The following is a 23,569-nucleotide window of genomic DNA, read 5'->3' on the forward strand; positions in this document are numbered from 1 at the left end:
TTTCTGTACCTGATAATCTTCCATGTCCCATGTTTCTGTACCTGATATTATTCCATGTCGCCTTTTTCTGTACCTAATCATCTTCCCTGTTTTGTGTTTTTGTACCTGATAATCTTCCCTGTGCCCTGTTTCTGTACCTGATATTATTCCATGTCCAACTTTTCTGTACCTGATAATGTTCCCTGTCTCATGTTTTTGTACCTGATAATCTTCCCTGTCCCCTGTTTCTGTACCTGATATTATTCCATGTCCCCTTTTTCTGTACTTGATAATCTTCCCTGTCCCCTGTTTCTGTACCTTATAATCTTCCATGTCCCCTGTTTCTGTACAGATAATCTTCGCTGTCCCTTGTTTCTGTACCTGATAATCTTCTCTGTCACGTTTCTGTACCTGATAATCTTCCATGTCTCCTGTTTCTGTACCTGTTAATCTTCCATGTCCCCTTTTTCTGTACCTGATAATCTTCCCCATCCCCTTTTTCTGTACCTGATAATCTTCCCTGTCCCCTGTTTATGTACCTGATATTATTCCATATCACCTTTATCTGTACCTGATAATCTTCCCTGTCCCATGTTTTTGTACCTGATTATCTTCCCTGTCCCCTGTTTCTGTACCTGATAATCTTCCCTGTCCCCTGTTTCTGTACCTAATAATCTTCCCTGTCCCCTGTTTCTGTACCTGATAATCTTCCCTGTCCCCTGTTTCTGTACCTGATAATCTTCCCTGTCCCCTGTTTCTGTACCTGATAATCTTCCCTGTCCCCTGTTTCTGTACCTAATAATCTTCCATGTCCCCTTTTTCTGTACCTGATACGTTACCCTGTACCCTGTTTCTGTACCTGTTACTCTACCCTGTTCCCTGTTTCTGTACCTGATAATCTTCCCTGTCCTGTGTTTCTGTACCTGATATTCTTCCCATGTTACCATATGTGATAATAACTCCTGTTACTGTACCTATTCATCACCCCTGTTAAAGTATCTTATTGTTGCCGCTGTTACTATACGTGAAATACTATATTTGAAAGCCCTATACCAACCAAACAATGCCGACACAGAGCAGACATTTTGTAAATGTTAATTATTATCTCATTTGTGTTACATGACTTTGTTACATGGAGAGAATTTCAAACCTACAGAAATGCAAAGTTTTTCACACACAAAAATTTAATATATAAACAGAAAATGACTAGTGCTTTCTGCTGCCACCTCTGTCCATGTCAGGAACTGTCCAGAACAGGAGAGGTTTTCTATGAGGATTTACTCCTGCTCTGGACAGTTTCTGACATGGACAGAGGTGGCAGCAGAGAGCACTGTCAGACTGCAAACAATATACCACTTTCTGCAGGACAAGTACTGTCAGACTTGATATTTTTTTAAATAGAAGAAAATTACAAATCTGTATAACTCTATTGCTATAGATACACCAAATACAAGATGGCAAAATAATATTCTTCAAAATGAAGTCAGCAGGTGAATAGTCAGAGATCTCCTTGTACTCACCTCCAGACATGTTTGAGCTGTTAGTACAGAGATCCTTCTGCATTGTAGAGCGCTCAGCATTACATTGTTCTCTACTATAAACTAAAAAGACGAAACATAGAAACTATTACATTAACATCAGTGACAATGGACGGACCCTCACTACCTATAAGGGTCCGTACTTACCAAGTGCTTCAATAATGCGGATGAATACAATATTGGCTCCTAGGAGGACAGTAATAATCACAGCTTTCCAGGAAGGAGTCCAGGACTCTGTGTTACCTGTGAGCAGTATAAGGAATGAAGAGTATATATCCATTATGTAAGATAGACCCTATGTAAGATAGACTATGGGGAATACTCACCTGCCCTATTCCCCTCCTCTGTAGTCTGGCTGGTACTTGGACCCCTACTGCTCATCACTGCCTGGTGACATCTTCTAGCTGCAGGTTATTAGTGCGGAATATAATATAATATATATATATATATATATATATATATATATATATATCATTCTTTTACTCCAAACAAATTTTTATTATGGAAAGATTATAATGTAAGAACCTGATTATATTCTAGAATTATTGTAGAATTTGAGAGTGGGAATTTTTTTCCCCGACACTTTTTATTTCTTGTAACATTTCCCTGCATATCCTGTGCAGTGTGATCTATAATGTATACTGTATACTTTGTATTGGTCAAATTGTACCAAATAAAATCTGTTTAATTTTCTCAATTCACTATCAAATGTTATTTCCTTCACAAATATGTAAAATGCAGCAGAATGTGGATTACGGCTAAAGTCACATGTTGCAGATTTATTGCAGATTTTCCTGCAGATTTACCCCAACAAAATCCACACATAAGGCTGCATCCATATGTTCTGTGTATACAATCTGTAAGCAGACTGTATGTCACAGACCGAACTGTCAACATGTATGATGTTGCCAGAATCATACATTATGATACCGTGATCTCCCAAACTATTAAAGCTCTGCGCTACTGTACTGACACAGCCTTGGCAATGTAGTAGCGCAGAGCTTTAACTGTTTCACAGCTCACTGCATGATAATGGATAATGATTTGGGGGATTCTGACAGTTCTGTCCATGACATACATTTTGCTTACGGATTGTATATATGGAATGTGTGAATGTAGCCTAACACCTGCAGATCGTGCTGTGGACTTTGATAAATATGTGACGGGAAAATCAGTTTTTGCTATTACAATGTTTTCACAATTTATAAATTTCATTATTATATACATTGGGGAGATTTATCAAACATGGTGTAAAGTGAAACTTGCTCAGTTGCCCCTAGCAACCAATCAGATTCCACCTTTAAGTCCTCACAGACTCTTTGGAAAATGAAAGGTGGAATTTGATTGGTTGCTAGGGGCAACTGAGCCAGTTTCACTTTACACCATGCTTGATAAATCTCCCCCATAGTTCTTACCTGGTGTTTCCATGTATTGAGCCGTGTAATGTAATTCTTATTATGCTGTAATGTGGTGTCAGTCTCCTCAGTGTACAGCTCCTGGGGTGTCAGTCTCCTCAGTGTACAGCTCCTGGGGTGTCAGTGTCCTCAGTGTACAGCTCCTGGGGGGTCAGTCTCCTCAGTGTACAGCTCCTGGGGTGTCAGTCTCCTCAGTGTACAGCTCCTGGGGTGTCAGTCTCCTCAGTGTACAGCTCCTGGGGTGTCAGTCTCCTCAGTATACAGCTCCTGGGGGTGTCAGTCTCCTCAGTGTACGGCTCCTGGGGTGTCAGTCTCCTCAGTGTACAGCTCCTGGGGTGTCAGTCTCCTCAGTGTACAGCTCCTGGGGTGTCAGTCTCCTCAGTGTACAGCTCCTGGGGTGTCAGTGTCCTCAGTGTACAGCTCCTGGGGTGTCAGTCTCCTCAGTGTACAGCTCCTGGGGTGTCAGTCTCCTCAGTGTACAGCTCCTGGGGTGTCAGTCTCCTCAGTGTACAGCTCCTGGGGTGTCAGTCTCCTCAGTATACAGCTCCTGGGGTGTCAGTCTCCTCAGTGTACGGCTCCTGGGGTGTCAGTCTCCTCAGTGTACAGCTCCTGGGGGGGTCAGTCTCCTCAGTGTACAGCTCCTGGGGTGTCAGTGTCCTCAGTGTACAGCTCCCGGGGTGTCAGTCTCCTCAGTGTACAGCTCCTGGGGTGTCAGTCTCCTCAGTGTACAGCTCCTGGGGTGTCAGTCTCCTCAGTGTACAGCTCCTGGGGTGTCAGTCTCCTCAGTGTACAGCTCCTGGGGTGTCAGTGTCCTCAGTGTACAGCTCCTGGGGTGTCAGTCTCCTCAGTGTACAGCTCCTGGGGTGTCAGTCTCCTCAGTGTACAGCTCCTGGGGTGTCAGTCTCCTCAGTGTACAGCTCCTGGGGTGTCAGTCTCCTCAGTATACAGCTCCTGGGGTGTCAGTCTCCTCAGTGTACGGCTCCTGGGGTGTCAGTCTCCTCAGTGTACAGCTCCTGGGGGGGTCAGTCTCCTCAGTGTACAGCTCCTGGGGTGTCAGTGTCCTCAGTGTACAGCTCCCGGGGTGTTAGTCTCCTCAGTGTACAGCTCCTGGGGTGTCAGTGTCCTCAGTGTACAGCTCCTGGGGTGTCAGTGTCCTCAGTGTACAGCTCCTGGGGTGTCAGTGTCCTCAGTGTACGGCTCCTGGGGTGTCAGTCTCCTCAGTGTACAGCTCCTGGGGTGTCAGTCTCCTCAGTGTACAGCTCCTGGGGTGTCAGTGTCCTCAGTGTACGGCTCCTGGGGTGTGTGGGTCACTGCTCATCCTGTCTGTGGTTTCAGAATAATATTTTGTTGCATCAGGAAATCTGTGGTCAGTAAGCTAGGGCCGCCCTTACATGAAAGAACAAGTTCTCTGACAATACCTTACTCCATATACTAAGCCATGGTTGTTTAGTTTTATTAGAAATGTAAAGTGTGTGATTTAGTTCATTTTAAGTTTCCCCAAAAATCTCAGGTCTCTTCAAACATTTAGTTTGATATGTTACTGGACAAGACTATGATGAGTGTCTAGTCTAGTACTTCTACTTAACCCTTTGATGACTTTTGAGGATATTTTGAGCAATGATGCTCAGAGCTATGTTCACACAACCTAGCTTTTTGCCTGTTTTGTAGACTTTTTTTTTGGACGTCTGTCATTTTGGCACCAAAACACCTTTATGCAAATGATGGTTGTTATTTTCTTAAAATGGACGCGTGTATACACCAAAATGACGGCCGCCCAAATATCGTCCATAAAACAGCCAAAGACAGACGTTGTGTGAACATACCTTATTTTCCAGCATATAAGGCGACCCCTGAATTTTAAAAAGATTTTTAGGGGCTTGCCTAATAAGCCGGGAAATGTTAACTCCTGCCTTACCACAGCAGGGTTTACTAGCTGGAGCCTTGCTGCAGTCAGGCAGGGGTTAACTGAAGTTGAACAGTAACAAACCCGTTGCTGCCAGCCGTGCGTCTCCCATCACATTCCCGGTGCAGGCAGTGTGATGCACACTGCCTGGGCCGGAGGTTCTCGAAGTTCTCCCGGCAGCTGAGCGTCTCATTGGCTGAAAGCATCGGGAGAATGACAGAGGCTTCAGGGCACGGCTCTTCACATTGACACAGAGTGGGGAGAGGAATGGTAGTAAAATGCAAGTGCAGGATTATTTTTTGCAAGTTTTTTTTATTTAAAGTCTTAAAATTTAACAAGTGATGTTAAATATAGTAAAAATATATGAAGAAAAGCAAGATCTTAGGTTTTCATCTCAATGGAGAAGCTCCTTTACATATACATTCATATAGGTCAGCACAATGGGGCCTATTCCTCAGCTATGGTATGAACTGACTAACATGTATCACATATTGGAGCATTACTATTATTATTTCCAGCATTGTATTATGTATGTAACCCACTATGTGTGCTCCATGAGACAGAGTGCGGCTTAGCGTGAGGAGCCATGACCGCACAGGACGGGATGTGGCGTATAATGTGACACTCGGCCACAATGCCCCACAGTTTATGTTAGGGCTGGGCGATATGGCCAAAAAATAAAATCTCGTTTTTTAAAAAAAATCTGGACGATTCTCGATTTAAATCTCGATTTTTTTTTATTTTTATTTTGCTAAATAAACAAAATTTTTCTCACAGCGTCAGATACTATTTTAATGATGTTTGAGACAACAACTTTATTGCTTCCCAGTGTAACAGTGCTCCCCTGTGACTGAGGGGGACTGACAGTGACTGGGGCAGCTGGGGATGACTGACAGGGACTGGGGATGACTGACAGGGACTGCGGATGACTGACAGGGACGGGGGCAGCTGGGGATGACTGACGGGGGCTGGGGCAGCTGGGGATGACTGACGGGGACTGGGTCAGCTGGGGATGACTGATGGGGACTGGGTCAGCTGGGGATGACTGACGGGGACTGGGGATGACTGATGGGGACTGGGGCAGCTGGGGATGACTGACGGGGGCTGGGGCAGCTGGGGATGACTGACGGGGACTGGGTCAGCTGGGGATGACTGACGGGGACTGGGTCAGCTGGGGATGACTGACGGGGACTGGGGATGACTGACGGGGACTGGGGATGACTGACGGGGACTGGGGCAGCTGGGGATGACTGATGGGGACTGGGGATGACTGACGGGGACTGGGGCAGCTGGGGATGACTGACGGGTAGTGGAGATGACTGAGGGGACAGGGGCAGCTGGGGGTGACTGACGGGTACTGGAAATGACTGAGAGAGAGGTGGGGGTGACAGAGGGTGGACTGGAGATGACTGGGGGACTGGAGATGACTGGGGCAGCTGGGGGTGACTGGGGGGACTGGAGATGACTGGGGCAGCTGGGGGGGACTGGAGATGACTGGGGCAGCTGGGGGAGACTGGAGATGACTGGGGGGGACTGGTGCAACTGGGGGTGACTGGAAGGGGACCGAGGGGGGGGGGGGGCTGGAGGTGACTGGTGCACATAGCCCTCCTTCTCTCACCCCGGCACACAGCGTCCCACTCCCCTGTCAGCCACAGTTACAGCTCCCCGGTCTCTGGAGGAGACAGCAGGGACTGCAGCATAGTGTCATTCCTGGAGCTAAAACAAGAATGAAGGACAAGGCACTACTAAATCTGTAAAATGGGGTGCTCAACCCAATATGACATGAGAAAATGTTACAAATAAACAAACAAAGAAAAAAGCCATGTCACACATGCAAGGGCGGCACTTCCCCAGGAAAAATTGAAATAGACTGCATGTGACAGTGAAAAAATATATCAAATTTTATTAGTACACAGAGACTACAAAGTGCAAGACATACATGATAAAATCAATTAAAACCACAACGTACAAAGGCCCATGTTAAATGGACATGGAGCCAGGACACACCGACATGTATAAATATTATGACCCCCCCTATGGCTAATGATATTGACTCACAACAAAAAATGAAAAATGGTGTAAAAATGTGTCAGAGTATAAACAATGATGTCTATGTAAATAACTAAACTCTATGGACACAAAACAACCAATAATAACAAAAGAAGGGAATAGAGAAAGATATAGGAGTCGAATAAATAAATCAAATATCACCAGAGGGGGAGTCCATGTCAGGGTCCGAGAAACCCTCTCGGACCCTGACATGGACTCCCCCTCTGGTGATATTTGATTTATTTATTCATTCCTGGAGCTGTACAGTGGGATCTGACCCCGCTGTACAGCTCCAGGACCAGCAGCGACACTATCACCCTGCAGTCTCTGCTGTCTCCTCCAGACACTGGGGAGCTATAACTGTGGCTGACAGGGGAGCGGGACGCTGTGCTGGAGGACGCCCGCGCCGTATAACTCCGGACTGCCCGCCCCTCGCCTCACTCCAGCGCTCGCCAGCACCATACTGCCCCTCTCCAGACTGCCGGCCCGATCCGCCCCTCTCGGCCCCGCCCCGCACCGCCCCTCTCCAGACTGCCGGCCTGCCCTGCACCTCACTCCAGCGCTCGCCAGCCCCATACTGCCCCTCTCCGGACTGTCCGCCCGCCCGCGTACTGCACCGTCCAGCCCGCAATGATTTTTTGTGAAAATCGAATTTACGATTTTCACAAAAAATCTAATCGATTCAAACACTCTGGGCGAATTAATCGAATTAATTCGATTAATCGCCCAGCCCTAGTTTAGGTGCAAGAGTTTAGGTGCAAGAGTTTAGGCCGACCTCATGTTATCTTCTATAGAGAAATCTCATAGTGAAACTAGAAAGTCTGAGGATGAGCCCGATGTATCACAGCCCGAGCCGAGAGGTAAATCATCCTTACACTTCTAGCTGCAGTCTACACCGGCTAAGAAATAGAAATATTAATAAATCTAATGTCACATCATTATTAACCATAAAAAAGACACAGAATAATCATGATATAAATATATATATATATATATATATATATATATATATATATATAATATTATATAAAGTAGAAAACCGCAGAACTCCAAATAAATTAAAAAAACTGTGGTATTTATTTTCACCCAAAAACTTGCGACGTTTCGCTCTCGCTGAGAGCTTTATCAAGCAGTGTGTAACATATGCTCAAGACATGGTATAAATGTGTTCTCATACAAATAGGATGATTGAGAACACATTTATACCATGTCTTGAGCACATGTTACACACTGCTTGATAAAGCTCTCAGCGAGAGCGAAACGTCGCAAGTTTTTGGGTGAAAATAAATACCACAGTTTTTTGAATTTATTTGGAGTGCTGCGGTTTTCTACTTTTTATACACTTTGCACGATTGGTCCCTACTGTTAGCCACAGACAGGGTTTTACAGCTGCAGACACTGGTGCTGGGGGGAGATGGACTACATATCCCAAGAACACTTGCTCCTTTCTGTTCTCTCAGCCTATAGGAGATAGAACAGGAGGAAGAGTGACTTGGCTGAGCAGGGAATTGTTGGAGAAGGCTGGAGAAGGAGGAGGAGACTGCAGCCATATTGGGGAGATCAGCATGGCACAGAGAGACTGAGGGATCCCCTCTGGCAGGAGCAAATGCTGTCTCCAGGCAGACAGGAGAGAGGGACTGCTGCAGTCAAGAGACCGCATCCTGCAGTGAGGAGAGAGAGAGAGAGAGAGCCCAGCAGCTGCATCATCTGTACAGAGCAGCAGAGTCCTGTGCTATGTATCTAAAGGATCCTGCTGGTGACCCCACAGCCCCCCAAGCTCCTGGAGTGCATCACCCTTGCTGGATTTACAGTCAAGACAGAGTAAGTGCACCAGTGAATCACCACAGCATCCATGTGTGCTGAGTTCTGCGGCAACTGTCAGACTGCAACAAACCCCTGTCCAGCAGACTATATTAGAAAGTCATAGGGGTAGATAGTGAGGATAAGTGTGCTATTTGGCCTTTTGCCAGAGCCTGTGTGGGGTTGTTAGTACTTGGAAGTGTTATGTTTGCATTAATGCACATTGTATTATCCCTAATGTTTCACCATTGGGGTCTCCCTTATGCTGAGTTGTAATCTGTTCAATCCCTGTTTATTTCTTTACCCAGACAATATCTTCCTGTGTTCCCCTGTTCCCTTATTAAATCTGTTAATCTGTTACCTCTTTTCTGGAGTGAGTGTGTATGTGAGCTGGGCAGGGATTTCCCAAGTCGATCCCTGGCAGAAGGAAGACAACCTGCTGAGTACCCAAAGAGCTGCAATAAAGATTTGGGTGGAGGCAGTGCTCTATAGTGAGGTGAGAACCACATTACCGCACATCCTGCCTACAGAGGTTGGCCCAAAGGGTGAGATATATATATATATATATATATATATATATATATATATATATGTATATTATATGAGGCCTAGATTGATTCCCACACAATGTAGGAAACAGCCGACCTTAAGGCATTACTGTTACTTAAAAAAAAAAACTTCTGATATGTGACATTAAAGATCAGTCATGATGACATGTCAAAAGTGATTTACAGGGACAGGTACACTTTATGGGGGACAAAAGTACAAGAATGTATGTGTCAATCATGCAGCTTTAGGTAGAAACTGCTCCATCTTTATTATTTTTTAACAACTCCACATGTGATCCTCATTCTTTATCAGGCTCCGCACCATCATCTCACACAATGCTGCAGGATTATTTTTATAATTTTAGTTTTATTAAAAATCCTAAAAACAGAAATACATGTATAAAAGTGAGTTCTTATTCTCACAACGGAGAAGGTCACAAAGATATTATTCATTCAAAGTAAACTGGGTCAATATGCAGTGTCCGGAACTCATAGGCCACTGATGGTCCCTCTCTTAGTCCAGTCGGTCCTGAAGGTATTTTACAATTGGATTCCTATATTGTATTTTTAAAGCTGCACTTTTACTTTCTGGCCACAAGATGCCGCCACTGATTATTTCAGTATGTAATTTCCAGCACATTGAAGTTAATAGGGGGTTATTTCATTGTCTGTATTATGTGATGTTTTGCACATGGAAGAGTAGGATTGCCAGACACATCCCACACTCCCAGTCTATCCTAGGCGTCTTCTGGAAAGTTCCCACTAATGGGATGTTGAGGACAATTATTTTTTGTTCTGATATATTTAAAGGGAACCTGTCACCCCCCGTGCCGGGGTGACAGGTTCCCGGCCCCCCGTTAGAGCACCCTATACTTACCTAATCCCGCCGGGTCCCGCTTCTGGAGATGGTCGGGTCCCGGAGATATCAGCCGCTGCAGCCCGGCGCGCACGCTCCTCAGATGAGTCCAACGCTCATAGAGAATGACGGAGCGCTGGACTCTCCTGTCATTCTCTATGAGCGTTGGACTCATCTCTTAGCACGCGCGCCGGGCTGCAGCAGCTGAGATCTCCGGGACCCGACCATCTCCAGAAGCGGGACCCGGTGGGATTAGGTAAGTATAGGGTGCTCTAACGGGGGGTCGGGAACCTGTCACCCCGGCACGGGGGGTGACAGGTCCTCTTTAATCTTTGAGAGAAGATCTCCCGTATACAAAGACAACCTGATCTATTCATAGACCCCAATGATATCCTTCCCATTCCCTATGGTATAATGTCCGGGTCCTGTCAGGCTCTGTGCTATTTTATGTCCAGATATGCGGCCATTACCTTATACAATGTTATATCTTATATACCACAGTGATAATAATACTGATGGTCAGATCCTCACAGCTTTCCTTATACACATCCATCTGTATGCAGAACTGCAGCTGCTCTGATAATAATAAGATCTGGTCATTGATACGCAGCGTCCTGATGGTTGTGTCTTTATCTGGAACCTGAGGAACAAGAGAATAAAACAAGAGGAAATGATGAGAAATCAGAGGAGGACGGACACAGGTTACAGATGTATCCACAGTAGAGATGAGTGAATAGTGAAATATTTGAAAGTTTGAAATTCAATTTTAATAGACCGGGATCGAACCCCATTAAAGTCAATGGCAGAAAAATGCTTGAGACTTGGAAATTAAATCTCAATGAATAAGAGGTCGCCAAGTCCATAATAACACCTTTAGAAAGTGATGCAAACACCTCTGGAATGCAACTAGGACAGCAGGGAATCAGTATTACAGGGGATGGTATTAGCAGTCCCCGGCAATAATCAATCCCTGTAATAGTTAAAGGGGTTGTCCAACAAATTTTTTTTTCTTTCAAATCAACTGGTGTCAGAAAGTTATATAGATTTGTAATTTACTTCTATTTAAAAATCTCAAGTCTTCCCATACTTATCAGCTGCTATATGTCCTGCATGAAGTAGTGTTTATTTACATTCAGAAACAGTGCTCTCTGCTGACATCTCTGGCCCAGTCAGGAACTGTCCATAGCAGTAGCAAATCCCCATAGAACACCTCTCCTGCTCTGGACAGTTCCTGACTCGGCCAGAGATGTCAGCAGAGAGCACTGTTTTTGAATGTAAATAAACAACACTTCCTGCAGGATATACAGCAGCTGATAAGTATGGGAAGACTTAAGATTTTTAAGTAGAAGTAAATTACAAATCTATATAACTTTCTGACACCAGTTGATTTAAAAGAAAATAATTGTAACTTAACAACCCCTTTAATATTCAATCAATAAAGCAAATTTTCATATACAACAGCATAATTGAAATGAATAAATGCTTTTTCAATTAAATATACTGTTAATAAAAAGTAAATATATAAATAAATGTGTATATATATATATATATATATATATATATATTTACAGTATATTTAATTGAAAGAGCATTTATTCGTTTCAATTAATGCTGGGATACCGCTAATACCGGTAATACAGCTCAATGTAATACTTAATATTTAATTAAAACAGCAAATGTTTCTTCTAATTATGCTATTTTATTCACAAAAGCAACATTAGAAATGTTTTATATGTCCGCCCAGCTGATTGGCTGAGCGGACATATAAGGAGCAGGAGTCGGCATACTGAACCTGGAGGGTGAGTAGAAAGTTGATACCCGCATGACACAGCAGAGCTGAGTCAGTGTTGTACATAGATGATACCCACATGACACAGCAGAGCTGAGTCGGTGATGTAGCAGAGGTGAGTCAGTGAAGTAGCAGAGGTGAGTCAGTTATGTAGCAGCGGTGAGTCAGTGATGTAGCAGAAGAGAGTCAGTGATGTAGCAGAGGTGAGTCAGTGATGTAGCAGAGGTGAGTCAGTGATGTAGCAGAGGTGAGTCAGTGATGTAGCAGAGGTGAGTCAGTGATTTAGCAGAGGTGAGTCAGTGATGTAGCAGAGGTGAGTCAGTAATGTAGCAGAGGTGAGTCAGTGATGTAGCAGAGGTGAGTCAAAATAGCTCTTAAAGTGATAGTACCAAAGTCATTTTTAAAAGAGTGGTAGCAAAGTCACTCTTAAAGTGCCAGTATCAAACTCTCTCTTAAAAGGCCGGGGCCACATTCGCTCATAAAAGCAAACTACCAAAGTCTTTTGTAGAGGGGCGGTACCAAAGTTTTTCTTAAAGGGAATATACCAAAGTCGCTCTTAAAGGGACATTACATAACTCTTAAAAGTACAGTATTAAAGTAGCTTTCAAAAGGCAGTACCAAAGTCACTCTTAAAGGGACGGCACATAAGTCACTCTTAAAGGGACAGTACATGAATCACTTTTAAAGGGACGGTACATACGTCACTCTTAAAGAAAGTATTAAGGCCACTTTTAAAGGGACAGTATTAAAGTTCTTAAAGGGCCGGACCAAAGTCACTCTTAAAGGAACAGCACTAAAGTTGCTCTTCAAAGGGTGGTACCTAAGTCACTAAGTTTTTCTTAAATGGAAGTCACTGTTAAAGGGGCGTTCTTTTCAAACACTATGTATTTCCCTGGAGATGCAATGGAGCTATTTTACAGTTAGAGTTTGATATTTCATTTTGCAGTTACCGTAAGATAGTAAGATAATGCCATTTTGTGGCAATTTTACCAAAAACTCAGCAAAAATGCATCAAAATCGTATAAAAAGCAACATGTGAACATATTTTATTTACATTTTTTATTTTTAAACTTGGAAAATAGAGAGATTTGTATTTTTATTAGTTTAGGTTTATATTTATATTTAAAATATTTTTTTACACTTTTATGTCCCTCTATTGCTTCTATAGCTCAATACTATTACATTACAATGAACAGTGACACTCTGCTAGTAGAGCAAAGCCAATATGGTCAGCATGGAGTTCTAGTAAAGGTCTCTGTCACAGCTGCTGCCGCTCTCCCCGCACCCAGTCACCAGTGGACGCTGGTCCCTGCATGCAGGGGTTCGGCACCACTGCTTTTGTCTGATCTTCACCGATTTGTGCTGCGTTTACACGGGATGATTATCGTTCGAATTTTCGCATAAACGATCGCATTTGAGCGATAATCGGCTCGTGTAAACACAGCGAACAATCAAGCGACAAGAGAGAAATCGTTCATTGTGATCTTTCAACATGTTCTCAAATCGTCGTTGGTCATTTGCTAAAAATTTGCAGATCGCTTTGTGTAAACAGTCTTTCACCCATTCACTCTGTGTGTGAGAACGGCTTAAGCGATCTTGAAACGATCACTATAACGATTTTTCCAAACGATATATTGTTCAGTCGAAACACTGATCGTTATAAAAAGCACATCGTTAATCGTTCGATTGGGCAAATTATCGTTCCGTGTAAACGCAGCGTTACTCTTACTCCTTCCCTTTCTGTGCTCTTTGTTGGTCTTCTGACTTGTCTTTGTTTGTCTTAGTCTCCCCTTATATGTTATTGGTGTACTTGCTTTTTCATTATTTATTTATTTACTTATTTTAGAGATCATACAAGCCTGTTAATGGTCATTTACAAAGATGTCAGTTGAGCAATTTTTATGACAATTTTGCGTCGAGTTGGTGACTTTCCTTCATCTCCACCAGTAGTTATAACTGCTGGGCATTGTACCTTATGACACCCATTTGTCTTATGATGATCTTAATATGTCTTTTGCTTTGGATGGTATTGTGATTTTGGCTATTGTCTACTGAAGTTGTTATTTTGCGTATGTTTTTTTTTAAATTTTTAAATAAACAATTGCTTAAAAAAAACAAGGATTGAAGGTACAGACGAACCTGCTGATATGTACCTGTAGCGGCTGAGCTGGTAATTACACCCCCGATCTTATTTTTCCCAAAGTGGTCCAATTTTCCGGTAGTCTTATTCTGAAACCAATATGTAAATAACTCCATTTAGTGCACTGGGGTCGTTCCTCTGCCCCACAACCCCCCCCCCCCCCCCACTGCCTGCTTCATCCCTCCTACTCTCTCTGTATGTAGACTTGGCTACTTATGGAAAACAAAACAGGGTGGCTCAGCTCACCTTGCTCCTGGAAAGTTCATGGTAATTGCAAAGGTGGAAGTGGGTGCACAGATCCCAACATTAGCCGGACGTGGATTCACACAAGGGGATTAGAAGGGTAATGATTTTCGATCCAGCACTCCAGGCGTGTAGATAATGATATTAAATTAAAACATAACTTTTATTAGTCCATAAAACTTGTTAAAACCAACGCGTTTCGCGCAATAGCGCTTACTCATGGTCACATAAAGAAAATGTATGAATAGACCTCCTTAAAAGCTAGTCGTAGCCGATCCCAATTATGCACGTGACTGTGCATATATGTGGGTTAATGAATGAATCTACACATATTACATGTTAAGTCCAATGACTGTGAATCGTATCTGGTAAACACAACAATAGATATGATATAATTTTATTATATTATATCATATCTATTGTTGTGTTTACCAGATACGATTCTCAGTCATTGGACTTAACATGTAATATGTGTAGATTCATTCATTAACCCACATATATGCACAGTCACGTGCATAATTGGGATCGGCTACGACGCGCTTTTAAGGAGGTCTATTCATACATTTTCTTTATGTGACCATGATTAAGCGCTATTGCGCGAAACGCGTTGGTTTTAACAAGTTTTATGGACTAATAAAAGTTATGTTTTAATTTAATATCATCATCTACACGCCTGGAGTGCTGGATCGAAAATCATTACCCTTCTAATCCCCTTGGCTACTTATGCATGTATAAGTAGGAGGGGAGGTAGGAGTTGGCGGCCAGGCGGTACAGAGCACTGACGGGCTGAGGAACGCCCCCAGTGCACTAAACGGAGTCATTTACATAATGTTTTCAGATTGAAATACAAGAAACCAGCCCCACCAAAGGAGGAAAGAAGGCCAGTGCCATAATCCTCAGCTCAGCCGACACAACTACACATCAGCAGGATCATATGTACAAACCTGGTGATTTCCCTTTAAATGACCAACATGAGTGTGATTGCTGATGTCAGGCTCAGTTCTGGAGTCAATTCCATAATCCCTTCATGCGATTAAGGGTAGTGAAGGGGTTCAGCAGCAGTAGTAGTTGAGCCAGTGCTAGATGTGCTGTGTGGACTCTCTACAGTATCATATCTAATTACAAGTATATTTATAATCAGATGCTCACAGCTTCCCTGACACATATCCATCTATTATTATATCTGCATCTGATTGTATAATAATAAGATCTGGTCACTGATCCACAGCCTCCTGGTGATGGTGTCTCTATCTGGATCCTGAGTGACAAGAGAATAAACCAGAGATGAGTGGTGATCAGGGGAGGAGAGACCCAGGTATGAGATGTATCCACAGTGTGTGCTGGGGTCAGAGGTCACTTACAGGCTGCTGTTATATCGTTCTCCATCCACCCATCTCCAGCCATCTCCATCAGGGTGAAGTCCTATCCAGTATGTGTCACCTGTCCGCTGGCTGAGAGTTCTCTGTATAAACTCCTGTAATATATATAGAAGATTATCATAGATCAGTGCTTTTCCCTCAGGTTACAGGATGGCCGTCACATAAAGAAGCCTCCAGAGAAACACAGCTGTCCGTCCTATTGTCTATCACACTCTGGACGTCACCAGGCCTGTATTTAGAGTTCATGCTGCCCTAGGCACTTTGCACGCAGAGGCGCCCCCCCTCACCCCCCCCCCCGCCGTTACTGTACATGCATGGTATATACCCTGGCACTTGGGTGCCGCTCTGCTTGATGCCCGCTGTTCTCATCAAACAGACGTGATGGAGGAAGGAAGGAGGCCGGGGGACTGGTTCTGTCCAGTGTTGGACTGGGGTACCTGGAGCCACCAATATACAACCAGTGAGACACGACATGCTGACCCCGCTCCTTTCCTGAATTCATCTGTATCTGTGACAAATCTCAGAACACCCTCCATTTATACAGCTCTTAGGGTATGCTGGGAGTTGTAGTCTCTGAGAGGACAACCCTGTAATAAATCACTGTGTGCAGAGTCCCCTGGTGGCTGCAATCTGTGGGTGACATCAGCCCTGAAGGTCCAGTAATACATCTGTCTACAGCGGCAGTTATCATAGGATTGTACTACTGTACTACAACTCCCAGCATATCCTGAGGGCTGCAGACTGTCAGTACATGCTGGGAGTTGTAGTGCCTGCAGCTGTAGTAGTTGGGTCCTATACACTGAATGCTTTGTGGCATATAAGAATAAAGAGATCTGTGGGGGCTCAGTGCAGGGAAGTGACCCCAGAACATCACTAATAGGGGATAGAACAAAAACATCTCCCCCTATCCCCTATTAGTGATGTTCTGGGGTCACTTCCCTGCACTGAGCCCCCACAGATCTATGTATTCTTATATGCCACAAAGCATCCAGTGTATGATGCACCTAGGACCCAACTACAGCAGCTGCAGGCACTACAACTCCCAGCATATCCTGAGGGCTGCAGACTGTTCTGGGAGTTGTAGTGCCTACAGCTGTTGTAGTTGGGTCCTGGAGGCGTTGCGGGAGATCAGAATACATAGATCTGTGGGGGCTCAGTGCAGGGAAGTGACCCCAGAACATCACTAATAGGGGTAGGGGGAGATGTTTTTGTTCTATCCCCTATTAGTGATGTTCTGCGGTCACTTCCCTACACTGAGCCCCCACAGATCTATGTATTCTTATATGCCACAAAGAATACAGTGTATAATGCACCTAGGACCCAACTACAACAGCTGCAGGCACTACAACTCCCAGCATTTACTGACAGTCTACAGCCCTCAGGATATGCTGGGAGTTGTAGTGCCTGCAGCTCTTGTAGTTGGGTCCTAGTTTAAAAGTTTGCACTAGTGTACTGTAGTGACCGCAGGGCTGTGTCAGTACACTACCGCAAACAATAAACTGACCCTTATAGACCCCAATGGTACACAGGCTCTGCACACTATAGAAGTAATTACAGTGCAGTTACTAATGACTCACAGGTGACGTCTTCTCCGATTGCCGTCGCTAACTTTTTGCTTTCTTCTCCATCTGGCGCAGCATCATGATGACTTCTCCGACCACAACTTGTCTGTAGGCGGGCAGAGCAGGGTGACTGGGGAAGGGAGGCAGCTGGGGGGGGCTGGGAAAGGGAGGCAGCTGGGGGGGGCTGGGAAAGGGAGGCAGCTGGGGCGACAGGGGGACTGGGGAAGGGGGGCAGCTGGGGGTGACAGGGGAAGGGAGGCAGCTAGGGGTGACAGGGCAAGGGAGGCAGCTGGGGCGACAGGGGGACTGGGGAAGGGAGGCAGCTAGGGGTGACAGGGCAAGGGAGGCAGCTGGTGGGGGACTGAGGAAGGGAGGCAGCTGGGGGAAAGGGAGAGCAGCTGGGGGAAAGGGAGAGCAGCTGGGGGAAAGGGAGAGCAGCTGGGGGGCAGGGGAGAAGCTGGGGCTCAGGGGGGGCTGGGGCTCAGGGGGAGAGGCTGGGGGTCAGGGGGAGCGGTAGGGGGGCAGGGAAGAAGCTGGGGTTCAGGGGGGGCTGGGGCTCAGGGGGAGAGGCTGGGGGTCAGGGGGAGCGGTAGGGGGGCAGGGAAGAAGCTGGGATTCAGGGGGAGAGGCTGGGGGTCAGAGGGAGAAGCTGTGGGTCAGGGGGATGGGCTGGGAGGCTGGGGAGCAGCTGAGAATGCAGGGGAGAGAGGCTGGGGCAGGGGAGAGGCTGAGAATGCAGGGGGGAGAGGTTGGGACCAGGGGAGAGAGGCTGGTGTCAGGGAAGAGGCTGAGAATGCAGGGGGGAGAGGCTGGGGACCAGGGGAGAGGCTGAGGGTTAGGGGGAGAGTCTAGGGGGGGCAGGGGAGAGGCTGGGGGGGCAGGGGAGAGGCTGGGGGGCAGGGGAGAGGCTGAGGGTTAGGTGGAGAGGCTAAGGGGTTAGGTGGAGAGGCTGGGGGGGCAGGGGAGAGGCTGGGGGGCTGGGGAGAGGCTGGGGAGCAGGGGAGAGGCTGGGGGGCAGGGGGAGAGGCTGGGGAGCAGTGGGAGAGGCTGAGGTTTGGGGGGAGAGGCTGGGGGGCAGGGGAGAGGCTGGGGGGCAGGGGAGAGGCTGGGGGGCAGGGGAGAGGCTGGGGGGCAGGGGGAGAGGCTGGGGAGCAGTGGGAGAGGCTGAGGTTTGGGGGGAGAGGCTGATGGTTAGGTGGAGAGGCTGGGGGGAGCAGGGGAGAGGCTGAGGGTTAGGTGGAGAGGCTGGGGGGGGGCAGGGGAAAGGCTGGGGGGGCAGGGGAGAGGCTGGGGGGGCAGGGGAGAGGCTGGGGGGCAGGGGAGAGGCTGAGGGTTAGGTGGAGAGGCTGGGGGGGGCAGGGGGAGAGGCTGGGGGGCAGGGGGAGAGGCTGGGGGGCAGGGGAGAGGCTGGGGGGCAGGTGAGAGGCTGGGGGGCAGGTGAGAGGCTGGGGGGCAGGTGAGAGGCTGAGGGGCAGGGGAGAGGCTGGGGGGCAGGTGAGAGGCTGGGGGGCAAGTGAGAGGCTGAGGGGCAGGGGAGAGGCTGGGGGGCAGGTGAGAGGCTGGGGGGGCAGGTGAGAGGCTGGGGGGCAGGTGAGAGGCTGAGGGGCAGGGGAGAGGCTGGGGGGCAGGTGAGAGGCTGGGGGGGGCAGGGGAGAGGCTGGGGGGCAGGTGAGAGGCTGGGGGAGCAGGGGAGAGGCTGGGGGAGCAGGGGAGAGGCTGGGGTGCAGGTGAGAGGCTGGGGGGGGCAGGTGAGAGGCTGAGGGGCAGGTGAGAGGCTGGGGGGGCAGGTGAGAGGCTGGGGGGGCAGGTGAGAGGCTGGGGGAGCAGGGGAGAGGCTGGGGGAGCAGGGGAGAGGCTGGGGGAGCAGGGGAGAGGCTGGGGGGGCAGGGGAGAGGCTGGGGGGCAGGGGAGAGGCTGGGGGGCAGGGGGAGAGGCTGGGGAGCAGTGGGAGAGGCTGAGGTTTGGGGGGAGAGGCTGATGGTTAGGTGGAGAGGCTGGGGGGAGCAGGGGAGAGGCTGAGGGTTAGGTGGAGAGGCTGGGGGGGGCAGGGGAAAGGCTGGGGGGGCAGGGGAGAGGCTGGGGGGCAGGGGAGAGGCTGAGGGTTAGGTGGAGAGGCTGGGGGGGGCAGGGGGAGAGGCTGGGGGGCAGGGGGAGAGGCTGGGGGGCAGGTGAGAGGCTGGGGGGCAGGTGAGAGGCTGGGGGGCAGGTGAGAGGCTGAGGGGCAGGGGAGAGGCTGGGGGGCAGGTGAGAGGCTGGGGGGCAGGTGAGAGGCTGAGGGGCAGGGGAGAGGCTGGGGGGCAGGTGAGAGGCTGGGGGGGCAGGTGAGAGGCTGGGGGGCAGGTGAGAGGCTGAGGGGCAGGGGAGAGGCTGGGGGGCAGGTGAGAGGCTGGGGGGGGCAGGTGAGAGGCTGGGGGAGCAGGGGAGAGGCTGGGGGAGCAGGGGAGAGGCTGGGGGGCAGGTGAGAGGCTGGGGGGGGCAGGTGAGAGGCTGAGGGGCAGGTGAGAGGCTGGGGGGGCAGGTGAGAGGCTGGGGGGGCAGGTGAGAGGCTGGGGGAGCAGGGGAGAGGCTGGGGGAGCAGGGGAGAGGCTGGGGGAGCAGGGGAGAGGCTGGGGGAGCAGGGGAGAGGCTGGGGGGGCAGGGGAGAGGCTGGGGGGCAGGTGAGAGGCTGAGGGGGCAGGGGAGAGGCTGGGGGGAGGTGAGAGGCTGAGGGGGCAGGGGGAGAGGCTGAGGGGGCAGGGGGAGAGGCTGAGGGGGCAGGGGAGAGGCTGGGGGGCAGGGGAGAGGCTGCCCCCCAGCAGGGGGGCAGCTGAGGATGCAGAGGGGCCGGGCAGACGCTGTGGGGCTGGGGGAGACGGGGCGGCCGGGAGCAGGATGGGCAGGCAGGCTGGTTCCCTCCCCCCATGCAGCGCCGAGGTCCGAGGTCCGGGGTGCGATGCAGGGGGTGAGCTTCCGGCACACACAGTCTGACAGAGGCCGGAAGCTCACAGCTGCAGCCCCGCGTTCCTGGATCTCCTCTCCTGCTAGGCGATGACGTCACATCACGTGAGCGCCGCCGAGCAGGAGAGAAGATCCGGGACCGCGGGGCTGCAGCTGTGAGCTTCCGGCCTCTATATAATGAAACAATAGGACCAAACACAACTATATGTTTGGAGAGCTTCCGGCCTCTGTCACACTGTGTGTGCCGGAAGCTCACCCCCTGCATCGCACCCCGGACCTCGGACCTCGGCGCTGCATGGGGGGAGGGAACCAGCCTGCCCACCAGCCTGCTCCCGGCCGCTCCGTCACACCTCCCCCCCCCCCCCCCCCGGCGCGGACTAGGCACCCGTGGGCCGGTGCCTACGGACGTTTTTTTTTTTTTTTTTTTTTTTTTAATAATAAAAAAAGTGTTCCCTGCGGGTGCCGCCCCCCCCAGGGCGCCGCCCTAGGCACCGGACCACGGGTGCCTAGTGACAAATACGGCCCTGGACGTCACTTCTCTGCAGATCAGCCTCCGCTCTGCTACTGATCAGACAACAGCTCGGACATGATCCCTGCCCCTCTGTGCTATATTATCAATCCCAAGATGCATCAGCACAATATTACATGGCCGCCAGAGCCAGAACCATCTCTATCTGCTGGAAGGACCCGTAATAATTCTGTATTATCTCCTAAATAATCTAATAGACCATATGACAGGAGCCGACACATCCCCATCAGTAACTGTGATAGGAGACGCTACTGCCCCCTATGGGGATATTCCTCTCTGGTACACTGCATGCAGATTCATCCCCTCTGAGATGGTGACCCCCATGTCAGAAACAGGAGCACAATTGTATTTGGGTGATGCAAAGTAATTGAAAGGTATAATACTGTTTATTTCTGCTTTTTTCCACTATATTTTTCCCACTTTTTTCCACTATATATATATTTTTTTTTTTCTTTACTGCAATACATTTAATAATAAATTAAAAAGTAACATTAAAAGGGAGAACTTGTCCTGCAAACAATAATCCCCTATACATAAAAAAAAACAATGACTAAATGAATAAATAAGTAAATAAAAGTTCTATTGTTATACATGGCTGCAGCTGTCTAGCTGCTTTCTATAATCTCCTGTAAGGCTGGGTTCACACTGCATTTTTGCAATCCGTTTTTTTTTTTATCCGTTTTTTGCAAAAAAAAAAAAAAAAAAGGATGCAATGTTTTTGACGGGCACAAAAACGTAGCTGATACTACTTTTGTGTCCGTTAAAAAAAACGAATCCGTTTTGATCCGTTTTTTTTTTTTTTTACAATGGAAGTCAATGGAAAAACGGATCAAAACGGATGCACACAAATGCATCCGTTTTTTTCATCCGTTTTTCATCTGTTTTTTTGCAAAAAACGGATGAAAAAAAACGGATTGCAAAAACGCAGTGTGAACCCAGCCTTATAAATACAGAACATGATATTATCTATAGAAGCTGTTATATTGGTCTCTAGTCCTATAATATCCTTATACATGGAGACAGAGCCCATACCTGCTGCTCCTTGTCCTTTATGACCAGTAGATCAGATCCCATCATCTTACACTGATCCCGACTCTGCTCCCATCTTCTCTCTGTTACTGAGAGGTAATAACACTGATCTCCATGGAGCAGCCAGTGAGGAGGACACAGGTGACATCCTGCAAGATTTAGTAATAGTAAGAAACCATTTACCTTCCTGTTCTGTGTGTAAGGAGTAATGTGCCGTGTTATACAGTCAGGGGGGGGGGGGGATGTTTTATATTGAGGGAATCTGTGGCTAATATAGCCCCAACTGTATAATCCCACCCATCACCTTATAGTCACTCCCATTATTAAAAGTAAAGGGGAAACTGTCAGATAGAAAAGCAATCCAAAACTCCTTACATGTCTATATAGCTATATAAGCAGTAATCTTTGAAGGGTCATAGAGGCGTGGCCAAGAAACGAAAGTCCCCTGGCCACGCCTCTCTGACACTTTTGCCTCAGACTACAATAAAGGTATGGATAGTCTCCCTGCTTACCTAGTTATATAGCCATGTAAGCAGTGTGGGACGTCCTTGTTCTAGTTTCCCTGCACTATTCCCTTGTGCTGTATTGTAGGACGTCACTGTCTGAAGACTCATAAGGATAATTCTGTTCTTACCTGCAGATCTGTCACCGCTGATCACACACAGCTGCTTCACTTCATTTATCAGATCAGACTCAGCTTTACATAGAGGAGGAACATCTGAAAGAAGCACAGACATTGCTGGGCTTGTGCAGAACAGGGGAACACCCCGTGAGCTTTATCTCCTGAATCAGGGTAAGAAGCCCTATCATACACTGCCTTCACTCTAGTCAGCAAGAAACTACTGACAGGTCCGCTTTAAAGGGTCAGTGCCTGTGTCTAATGTGTCCTTCACCTGTCCCATCCCGGCATAATCTATTCACAGTGATACTGTCATCCCAGGTTTCCTGTGTGCTGTCATTGGCTCCATCAGTTACAGACAGTGTCACTAAGGCGGGGCTTAGTGTCCGGCTCCCTGCCTCGGTACAGTGCTGGTATCCATGCTCCCCCAGTGATGAGGCAGGGAGGGGGTTAACAGACGCTAAACTCCGCCTTAGTGACACTATCTGTACCTGATGGTGACAATAACAGCACACAGGAAAGCTGGGGGGAAAGTATCACTTTAAAGGGGAAGACCGGGCAAAATAATTTGACAATATGTTATTGTCCAACAAAAGTTATGAAAACTACTAATAGACACTTATTATGGGAGACGCACCTATAGTGTATTTTCCCTGCACTTACTACAGCATGGTGGGTTCAGGTCTCTGTAAAGTTGGTGATGTTACGTCACATAAACGTCTTTCACATAAACGTCTGTCCCACCACTGCAGCAGGAGTCGGCAGTTTATGTGACGTGACATCACCAACATTACAGGGATCTGAACACGCCATGCTGTAGTAAGTGCAGGGAAAATGCACTATAGGTGCGTCTCCCATAAGTGTCTATTAGTAATTTTCATAACTTTTGTTGGACAATAACATATCTTAAAATTATTTTGCCCAGATTTCCCCTTTAAGGCTGCTCTCCCTGCTCACCTGTGCCTGAGCAATATGGTGGATCCGCCATAGAGAAGGCGCGTGTTCCTGCTATCCTGCATCTGACCTCTGCCTGACTCTTGTGTACACTGCTTTAAGTCAATGGTCAAAAATCCCCAATATATCTGCACTATGTCAGTGTGAGGCCATGTTCACACAACGTTTTCAGAGGTGAAAACATGGCCGTATTGTGATATTCATGGATGGAGACATAGAGCGTTATCTAATTTGATGGCTGTAATTATCAAAATATGGTCTTATTTTCGCCTCAAAAAAACATTGTGTGTACATACCCTA

The 23,569-nt window shown here is 47.7% G+C and overlaps 2 protein-coding genes across 6 annotated transcripts in view; both read right to left on the reverse strand.

Moving 5' to 3' along the window:
- The window catches only part of LOC138798430 (killer cell lectin-like receptor subfamily G member 1), an 85,877-nt gene extending 82,789 nt beyond the window's left edge, over positions 1 to 3,088 (reverse strand). For 4 of the 5 annotated variants that reach the window (XR_011364077.1, XR_011364076.1, XM_069978885.1 and 1 more), the window contains exons 1-4: positions 2,933 to 3,088; positions 1,844 to 1,921; positions 1,665 to 1,760; positions 1,500 to 1,580 (exon numbers count right to left, since the gene is read on the reverse strand). Coding sequence is in view for 2 of the 5 variants with exons in the window: in XM_069978885.1 (XP_069834986.1) it covers positions 1,500 to 1,580; positions 1,665 to 1,760; positions 1,844 to 1,921; positions 2,933 to 2,945 (268 nt within the window). In the remaining 3 variants the exon portion in view is untranslated. The remainder of the gene's footprint in view (positions 1 to 1,499; positions 1,581 to 1,664; positions 1,761 to 1,843; positions 1,922 to 2,932) is intronic. The other variant, XR_011364078.1, reaches the window with a different exon arrangement.
- A 7,349-nt stretch (positions 3,089 to 10,437) lies between these two features.
- On the reverse strand, positions 10,438 to 22,433 carry LOC138799976 (C-type lectin domain family 7 member A-like). The gene is made up of 4 exons (XM_069981783.1): positions 22,331 to 22,433; positions 21,700 to 21,845; positions 15,622 to 15,734; positions 10,438 to 10,728 (listed from the first exon to the last, which is right to left on the reverse strand). Exons 1-4 carry the CDS (start codon positions 22,431 to 22,433, stop codon positions 10,608 to 10,610), a joined length of 483 nt encoding a protein of 160 aa, XP_069837884.1. The 3' UTR covers positions 10,438 to 10,607.
- Between the last annotated feature and the right edge of the window lie 1,136 nt (positions 22,434 to 23,569).

This window comes from Dendropsophus ebraccatus, chromosome 8, assembly GCF_027789765.1.
Source record: "Dendropsophus ebraccatus isolate aDenEbr1 chromosome 8, aDenEbr1.pat, whole genome shotgun sequence".
Taxonomy (NCBI): Eukaryota; Metazoa; Chordata; class Amphibia; order Anura; family Hylidae; genus Dendropsophus; species Dendropsophus ebraccatus.

Bases quoted from the DNA above. Each gene is read 5' to 3' on its own strand.
- LOC138799976 (XM_069981783.1), bottom strand. From the start codon at position 22,433: ATGTCTGTGCTTCTTTCAGATGTTCCTCCTCTATGTAAAGCTGAGTCT. The intron at 21,846-22,330 runs GTAAGAACAGAA...TAAATCTTGCAG, and splicing joins CAGCGGTGACAGATCTGCAG to GATGTCACCTGTGTCCTCCT. The intron at 15,735-21,699 runs GTATGGGCTCTG...TATATATTACAG, and splicing joins TAAAGGACAAGGAGCAGCAG to GAGTTTATACAGAGAACTCT.